The sequence below is a fragment of the Mus musculus genome, chromosome 7 (assembly GCF_000001635.26).
Source record: "Mus musculus strain C57BL/6J chromosome 7, GRCm38.p6 C57BL/6J".
Classification (NCBI taxonomy): Eukaryota; Metazoa; Chordata; class Mammalia; order Rodentia; family Muridae; genus Mus; species Mus musculus.
The window spans coordinates 102,652,657-102,662,090 of record NC_000073.6 but is presented as its reverse complement, the minus strand read 5'-3'; the positions used below and the strand labels follow the sequence as shown (position 1 = coordinate 102,662,090).

At 40.1% G+C, this 9,434-nt stretch overlaps 1 protein-coding gene across 1 annotated transcript; it reads right to left on the bottom strand.

Moving 5' to 3' along the window:
- Positions 1–2,320: 2,320 nt before the first annotated feature.
- On the bottom strand, positions 2,321–3,268 carry Olfr555 (olfactory receptor 555). The gene has a single exon (NM_147103.2). The coding sequence runs from the start codon at positions 3,266–3,268 to the stop codon at positions 2,321–2,323; it is 948 nt and encodes a 315-aa protein (NP_667314.2).
- Between the last annotated feature and the right edge of the window lie 6,166 nt (positions 3,269–9,434).

The following is a 9,434-nucleotide window of genomic DNA, read 5'->3' as shown; positions in this document are numbered from 1 at the left end:
AAGCTTTCTCCCTAGTGGCTAGTTTTCATGGCTCCAGAAGGTGCTGTGCATGCTATTCTTAGAGAACAGCAATCAGCAACCTGTCTAGATGTGAACACTGCAGGCTGTACTAACAACTAACCTGGCGAGAGAGATCTGCTGGTGCAATAGTAGCACAAATGTTATTGGAGTAACCAACCACTTTCTGCTTGGATTTAAAACTTGTCAGAGTATGCCTGGGCCTAGCAAACATAGAAGTGGATGCTCACAGTCGGCTATTGGATGGATCACATGGTCCCCAATGAAGGAGCTAGAGAAAGTACCCAAGGAGCTAAAGGGATCTGCAACCCTATAGGTGGAACAACATTATGAACTAACCAGTACCCCGGAGCTCTTGACTCTAGCTGCATATGTATCAAAAGATGGCCTAGGCGGCCATCACTGCAAAGAGAGGCACATTGGACACGCAAACTTTATATGCCCCAGTACAGGGGAACGCCAGGGCCAAAAAAGGGGAGTGGGTGGGTAGGGGAGTGGGGGTGGGTGGCTATGGGGGACTTTTGGTATAGCATTGGAAATGTAAATGAGCTAAATACCTAATAAAAAATGGAAAAAAAAAACTCACTCAGATGTGAACACTGCAGGCTGCAATAACAGCTGACCCAGCTAGATAGATCCACTGGAGCAGGCACAACCCCTTTCTGATTAGATTTAAGGCATTCCCCACAAAACAGAACTCATTTCTAGTACTGTTAAATAAGCAAAAAACTAGTGGCTGAATAGTTCATAGACTCTAAAGGAGAATCTAGTATTACTATTCTGCTAAATAGTATTAAATTTTCTCCGACTTAACATATCTTTATACTACTAGATTAATGCATCTCTCAACCTTCATCAAATTAGATAGTGATTAATACAGAGACTCACTACTAGTCTGTGTGCGGAGAACAAGAGGTGTTGGTGTGGTTGGCCCTAAATAGACATATATCATTCATCTTTCTCAGAAGACTCATGGAATGTCTCAGAAGAAATGGCAGGAAGCCTATAAGATCCCAAAGCAGTGGATGACTGCTTCAAAACAGTGTTTTTCAGATATAACGAAGCCATTGTATACAATTCACAGTTGCTATGACTGCATGCACAAGATCTACAGAAGACCAAGCTTGTCAAAATCCAAGTATGTGTGGAAGAGGTAGTCAAGAAATATCTCTCTCCCACCTGAAGAACTCTTGTCAATCTAATGGCTATAGGAGAGGGAGTCAGTTTTCTTCAAAGAGACAGCTGCTGATAGGATACACATGCTCTGGGGATGCCCATACACCAGTGTACATATTACCAGTATTAAGTGGATCTGGTGGTTTAGAAGAGAATGATCACATGAAATTAAGAGGGAAAAAAAGGTGGTAAAAAATATAGGAAAGATTTTAAATGAGAGGATGAAGTGTAGATTTCTTTCAAAACATGTGCCGGTATAAAATTCTCAGACAATAAAAAACATTTCTATTAAGAATTTTTGCTTGCTTTATACAAAGACCAGGAATCGTCAAGTATGACAAAAAAATCCATTGGGGGGGGGGGGTCAAGAGAGATGGCTCAGAGGTTAAGAGCACCGACTGCTCTTCCAAAGGTCCTGAGTTCAAATCCCAGCAACCACATGGTGGCTCACAACCATCTGTAATGGGATCTGATGACCTCTTCTGGTGTGTCTGAAGACAGTGATGGACTCACATAAAATAAATAAATAAATCCTTTAAAGAGAGAGAGAGAGAGAGAGAAGAAATGGGACATGTACTACTGCCCTAAGTTTGTGATAGAAAATCTAGAAATATGCTATATATAAAAAGAAGAGATACCACTAAAGAAGGCACATATTAAGAATCACACATGTAAAGCTGAGCGTGGTGGCGCACACCTTTGGTCTACAAAGTGAGTTCCAGGACAGCCAGGGCTATACAGAGAAACCCTGTCTCAAAAAAAAAAAAAAAAAAAAAAAGAATTCAGACAACTGATGGACAACTACACAATTAAAGTATTTCTTAACAGTATAGGAATAAATGGTTATATTATCTATCTAAACAATTTGTCATAGCTTATGTTCATCTCTACTTTCAAAGAATAAAAAAGTATGTTACTCAATTAAACTGGATTTTATGATACCACATATCAATGTCTATATTGCAAAATGTAAAACAGAACAATAATTACATGTGTTTTTTCTGCACAAACCATTTTTGCCCTTGTATTTTACTGAATGTATAAAATCTGACTTCACCAAAACTTCTGAATGGGAAACTATTGGATTTTTCCACCTCTCCTAGATCTGGTATAGGACTCCATCCAACTAGGACATGTTCTTTCTCCCCCGGAACACTTGGATGATCCTTCTACGTATCTGCTTTGTCTTCACACTGTAGACAATAGGGTTTAGCACAGGAGGAAGGAGAAGGTAGATATTAGCCATGAACATGTGCACAACTGGTGATAAATGTTTCCCAAATCTGTGGATCATGGTGGCACCAATGAAAGGAATGTAAAATAGAAGCACAGCACAGATGTGAGAGAGGCAGGTGTTGAGGGCTTTGAGCCTCTCAGCTCTGGAGGCAATGCCTAGCACTGTCTTCAGGATAAGTACATAAGAGAAGAGAATGATGAGAGCATCGAGCCCTAATGTGAGAATGACAACAATGAGGCCATAGAGGCTGTTGACACGGGTGCTGGCACAGGCTAACCTCATTGCATCTTGGTGAAGACAGTATGAATGAGATAAGACATTGGAACGACAGAAGGGCAGCCGTTTTATAAGAAAGGGCACTGGGAAGACCACACAGACTGCCCGGGCCAAGACAACTAGTCCAATCTTTCCAATAAGCCCATGAGTAAGGATGGAAGCATAACGCAATGGGTCTCGGATAGCCACAAATCTGTCAAAGGCCATGGACACTAAGACTCCAGATTCTACTACTCCAAATCCATGGATGAAGAACATCTGCGTGATGCATGCATCAAAAGGAATCTCAGGGGCATTGAACCAAAAGATACTTAGCATAGAGGGCAAGGTAGACATGGAGAGACTAACATCAGTCAGAGCCAAGATGCAGAGGAAGTAGTACATAGGCTCATGGAGGCTCTGCTCTACCTTGACAACTGCTAGGATGGTGCCATTTCCCAGAAGGGTTAGTGTGTAGAGAAAGCCCAGGGGAAAGGCCATCCACGGGTTCTTGTCTGGCATCCCTGGGATGCCTGTCAGAATGAAGCTATGGTGATTGGTTTGTGAAGCATTTGAATTCATCTTGGTGATCTCACCACTGGATGAAGCTGGTCTCTCTCACTTGTCTTACAGCTCCTAAACTGGAAAGATAATTTCATATGAGATAAGCAAGTGATTTCCTAAACACACAGATAGAATAGAGAAAATAATTGGGTTAGCAAATAGGTAACTTTTGTTCCACTCTGAGTTTCATCTTCCAGGATGAATTCAGTGACTCCCCTTCTCTTGGTGTATGTACTTTGCTATGCCCTTAACCCACTGTGTTTATGATGAACTCTATGACACATTAGTGAACACACAAATGTCAAACATATAAATTAGTTTCGTTTTATAAACCTAAATTTAAGGTAGCAAAGAACAGAAAATGATACATAAAAATGTATGCAAATTTTATTTTCATAATCTTTTGATACACCAGAAATCAGGAAACCAATACTGGAACTCTTCATTCAAGCAACATTTAACTCATTTTCAGAATAATGTCTGAAACATATGAAAAGCTGATCTTTTCTTCCCGTTGTCTTTTGGTGAAGGAGGGGATTTGAAATAAATTCTCACTATGTCACTGGGATTGATCTTGACCTTGTAATCCTCCTGCCCGAGGTCCAGGAATGCCAGGCTCACAGGTATGTACCACCACGACCCTCTTCTTCTCTTTCTATTGCTACAGCTAAAAAATGATGTCGCTCTATATGTCAGATGACGTATGGCATTTTTCTCACATTTACACCACTTTCAGCAAATTTTTCACTCTTAAGTTACAATAAACTATTTTTCTAGAAATCTAACTTATTAATAACAAAAAACCCACCTCTTTTTAAGAGCTTCTAATTTGGACTAAAAAGGTGGCTTAGTGGTTAAGAGCACTGACTGTTCTCCCAGAGGTCCTAAGTTTAATTCCCAGCAACCACATGGTGACTCACAACCATCTGTAATGGGATCCGATGCCCTCTTCTGGTGTGTCTGGAGACAGCTACAGTGTACTCATATACATAAAATAAATAAGTAAATCTAAAAATATTAAATTAAAATTATTTTTTTAAAAAAAAGCTTCTAATGTTCTTAAGGAGAGTCATGAACTCCACTCTCAGAACCCCAGGTAGCTGCCTGCCTCACTAGCCCTAAATCCTAACAGTTTCCACCAGTTTCTCTTTCATTTGGTCCCTTCAATCCAGCCAAAATTACACTTGGATCTCTGATACAAAGTTTCTAGAAAATGACTTTTCCAGTTTCCTTATCATGTCTCCCCACATCTGTTTCTGTTTGCCGAGCCAATCTAACCGTATCTAACCGTGACCCTTTTCCAAATGCTAACAGGACTTTTAAACTCTTTGGTATGCTGTTTTTACATGCTGGAATTCTTTCTTCTTATATATTAATGTAGTTCATTAAATATTGCATAAGTATTTTCAGAAAAGTATATACTTATACCTTTCTGAACTACTAAGCTAAACACAATAAAGGAAAAATGTCATTATTCATCACTTCATAGGATATATGTGAAGAATATACAAGCATTTTCATATGTTCAGTAAGGAAGAAACAGTATGTGGATGAAAATGATTAAATGTCAGATTGTTTCATGGGATTCTGGAAAACCCTCAAATGCCTCCTCATCTCCTTTCTATGGATTGATCATTGTTAACCAAGAGAAAAAAATCTCTTCTTAAGACCAAAGAAAATAAATGGAACACTTTCAGTTTAGTAGTTTGTTCACATCCGTGTTTTGGGGGTGGGGGGAGGAGGGAGGGAAAGAGAGAGAAAACAACTCAAGTGCTGGTCTGTGAACTCTTTCTGCTCCATTTCTATGGGAGAAGAGTAATTTCTACTTGGGGTCCATGACTACAAGAAAGATAGTTTTCAGATTCGGAACTCTTGGTATCCTTAAAACGCAGGGTCCACGTCCCCTTGCAAAACCATGCTGCCTTGTAACCAGAATCCAGGCTTCTCTCCAAGTAAAGAGTCACCTCTAAGCAAGCACTTTAGTGCCTGTCCAGTTCTCTGCCTATGTCCTAAGCATGGAGCTTTGTGAGACTTCACCTTACATAGCAGCCCTTCACTTCTCAGGGCCTGTTAGTCCCTCCTTCCAGACAATGCTAATGGCCCCATAATGGTCGGGTGGACATCCCTCAGGTTAGTTTATTGTGAAGTTCTTGAAGAGTCTTTAAGTGACCTTTGGTGAAAACCTCAGGGCCAGCTGAATCACTACTACATGCTAACAGTTGGTTCCTCTTCTCCCCTCCCCTTTCCTGCTTTCCCCCTACCTGTCACTTATCATTCCTGTCCACATTCTATACCTTTTCTTCTTAGGACTTTCCCTAAGAACTCATAGCCCTCTTTATGCCATCTCTCAATTTAAATCCCTGTCTATCCATCAATCTCATCTTTATTTCAGCTTCTCCATGCACTCTATTCTTTCCTTCTGCATGCATTTTTTTTATTTCTACTAAAACCATCTATGTTTTATTTATTTCTCCCTTAGTGTTCCATTATAGTATTCCCTATAGTGTTATATGTAGTGTGGCTCTCTATTATTCTCTTCTGTCTTAATCCTGTTTGTTTTTCAAATTCTCTGAGGATTTCATTTTTAAAATATACATAAAGTATCTTGTATACAATCTGCCCATGTAAGAGGCCCATGTTACAAAAATAAGGCTTTTCCTACCTCAGTCAATCTCTGTGCTCCAGTTAGGAATTATTTAGGTGCTGTCTTCCCTGAAACTAGCTTGCAACATATTTATGAGAATGACTCAGACCTCGGTGGATGTCTGTACCCAAAAGGAGTCTATAGGGATTTTACAACTGCTTTGGAAAACATCCCTTGAGGAGTGGTGTGCACCTGCTTGGGCTGTTCTATCTTCATGTCTTCAAGAGCTCTACCTAACCCCTTTCTTCAAAAAGTATAGACCAAAAGTTTTCTTCATCTCAAAGTTCTCTGTCTCTCTGTCTCTCTCTGTGTGTGTCTCTCTCTCTGTGTCTCTGTCTCTCTCTCTCTCTCACACACACACACACACGCACACACACACATATTTGTCTCTTATTACATCATTCAGTTAAAAGAGTCCCTCCATCTTCAACTCCACATCTCCTACCTCTAAAGCCATTCTCCATCTCAGTGATGATATCATGCCACAATTTGCCCTGAAACTGAACTAAGGTTCACTCAATTGTATAATAATTTCAATCTATGATGTCTGTGTTCTTTCATTTGTTTTATTACACTCTTGTGTAATGAACTTTATTGTCAGTGAGATAATTCTTTTTTTTTAATCATGTTAGCTTGACATAAAGTTTTTATTTTTCTTTCGTACATTACATCCCAACTGGTTTCCCCTCCACTCCTCCAAGTCTTCCCCCAACCTTCTCTCTCCCCTAGATCTACTTCTCCTCAGTTTCCCTTTAATAAAGAACAGGCCTCCCAGGGATGTCATAATCCCTGAACGCAACATAATAAGATACAGTAAGAGTAGACACAGCCCTTGTATCAAGGCAACCCAGAATGAGGTAAAGGGTGCCAAGAGCAGCCAAAAGAGCCAGAGACACCTCCACTCCCACTCTTACGAGTCCCACAAAAATAAAAAGCTAACATCCAAAGCATATAAGCAGAGAACCTAGCACAGACCCATGCAGGCTCTGTGATTGCCCCTCCACTCTCCATGAGCCCCAAGGAGCCCAGTTTAATTGATTCTATAGTATGTGTTCTCCTGCTGTCCATGAGCCCTCTGGCTCCTATAATCCTTCCACTCTTCCACAGATTACCCAAGAACCAAGGGGAGGGGCCCAATGTAGATCATCAATTTGGGTTCTTTCCACATAATGTTTGCCTGTGTGTCTCTGCATCTGTCATCTGTTCCCATCAGCTGCCAGAGGAAGCCTCCCTAATGACAACTGGGCTCGGCACCAACCTATGAGTAGAGTGGAATATCATTGGGGCTCATTTTATTGTTTTCCCCCCTTTGTCCCATCCTAGACCTCTGTGCTATCAAGCCTCCAGTTCCTAGTCTTCAAGGCAGTGTCTGACAGGGGCTCCCTTTCCTGGCATGGACCTGAAATTAGACCAGTCTTTGGTTGGCCACTCACACAAGTTCTGAGCCTCCATTGACACAACACATTTTGCAAGCAGGAAAAATTGTAGGTCAAAGGTTTTGTGGCTGGGTTGGTGTCCCAATCCCACCACTTGCCTGGTTATAAAATATGTCTGGTTCAGGCTCCATATCCTCCATTTGTGGAATCTTCACGAGGGTCACCACATAAAAATCCTAGGATTTTCTACTGCACTAGGTTTTCACATCATCTGCCAAATGTCCTTCAGTTCCAGTTGTGTTTCCTGTACTCTCTCCCTCCATGCCTCCCTGCCAACCTGATCTCTCCTATTCCTATTCCCACCCTCTTCCAGTCCACTCATAAATCTATTCTATTTCCTCTTCCCAGGAAGATCCATGTGCCCCACCACCACCTAGAGCCCTCCCCCCCTTGTAACTTAACCGTTCTGGGTCTGTGGGTTGTAGCATGATTATCACTTACTGATCAGCTAATATCCACTATAAGTGAGTACATACTTTGTTTGTCTTTCTGGGTCTGGGTTACCTCACTCAGCATGATGTTTTCTAGTTCTGTTTGCCTGTAAATTCCATGGTGTCTTTCTTTTAACTGTTAAGTAATACTCCATTGTGTAAAAGTACCACATTTTCTTTATCCATTGTTTGGTTGAGGCACATCTAAGTTATTTCCAGTTTCTGGATATAATGAAGAAAGCGCCTATGAACATAGTTGAGCAAGTGTCGTTTTAGTAGAATGGAATGCCCTTTTGGTGTATGACTACGATTGGTTTAGTCTTGAGTTATATAAATTCCCAGTTTTTTTATATGCCCCAGTACAGGGGAACGCCAGGGCCAAAAAGGGGGAGTGGGTGGGTAGGGGATTGGGAGGGGTGGGTATGGGGGACTTTTGGGATAGCATTGGAAATGTAAACGAGGGAAATACCTAATTAAAAAAAATAAAGTTCACAGTGAAACCATCTCAAAAAATAAATAAATAAATAAATTCCCAGTTTTATGAGGAACCTCCATATTACTTTCAATAGTGGTTGTGCAGGTTTGCACTTCCACCATCAATGAAGGAGTATTCCCCTTGCACTACATCTTACTATCATGAGCTGTCACTTCTGTTCTTGATCTTAATACATCTAATTTTGGAAAAGGGAATTTCAAAGTAATTTCGATTTGAATTTTGAATCAAAATTAAAATTTGATCTGAATTAATGGCTAAGGATGTTGAACATTTCTTTTAAGTATTTCTCAGCCATTTGAGATTCCTTTTTTGAAATATCCTGTTTAGATTAATTTGAGTTTTTGGTTTGGTTTGGTTTATATATTAGTTTGGAGGTTGGAGGCTTGGGTTTGGATTTTGTTTGTTTGTTTGTTTGTTTTGTTGGTTGGTTGGTTTGTTTTCTTTTGTTCTTTTGCAGTGTTTGTTTGTATGTTTGTTTTTTCAAGACAGGGTTTCTCTGTATAATCCTGGATGTCCTGGAACTTACTCTGCAAACCTAGCTAGCCTCAAACTCACAAAGATACATCTGCATCTTCCTCTTGAGTGTTAGGATTAAAGGTGGGCTAAACCACCACCTAGCTGCACCCCATTTTATAATTGGATTATTTGGTTTGAATGATGTCTACTTTCTTGAGTTCAATATTTATTTTGAATGCACACACACACACACACACACACACACACATATATGAATGATGTGGAGTTGGTAGAAATCTTCTCCCACTCTGTAGTTTACGATTTTGTCACATTGACAGTGTATTTTGCCTTACAGAAGCTCTTAAATTTCATGAGGTACCATTTATTAATTGTTGATCTTAGTCCCCACACTATGGGTGCTGATCAGAAAATTGTCTCTTGTCCAAACGTGTTCAAGGCTATTCCCTACTTTCTCTTCTATCAGGTTCAGTGTGTCTAGTTTTATGTTGAGGACTTTGATCCACTTGGACTTGAATTTTCTACAGGGTAATAAATATGGATCTATTTGTATTCTTCTATATGTAGGCATCCAGTTGGAGTAACACCATTTGTTGAACACACTATCGTATTGCCAGTGTATATTTCTGGTTTCTTTATTAAAAAAAACAAACAAACAAAAACAAAAACCTATGTGCCCATAGGTGTATGAATTTATGTTTGA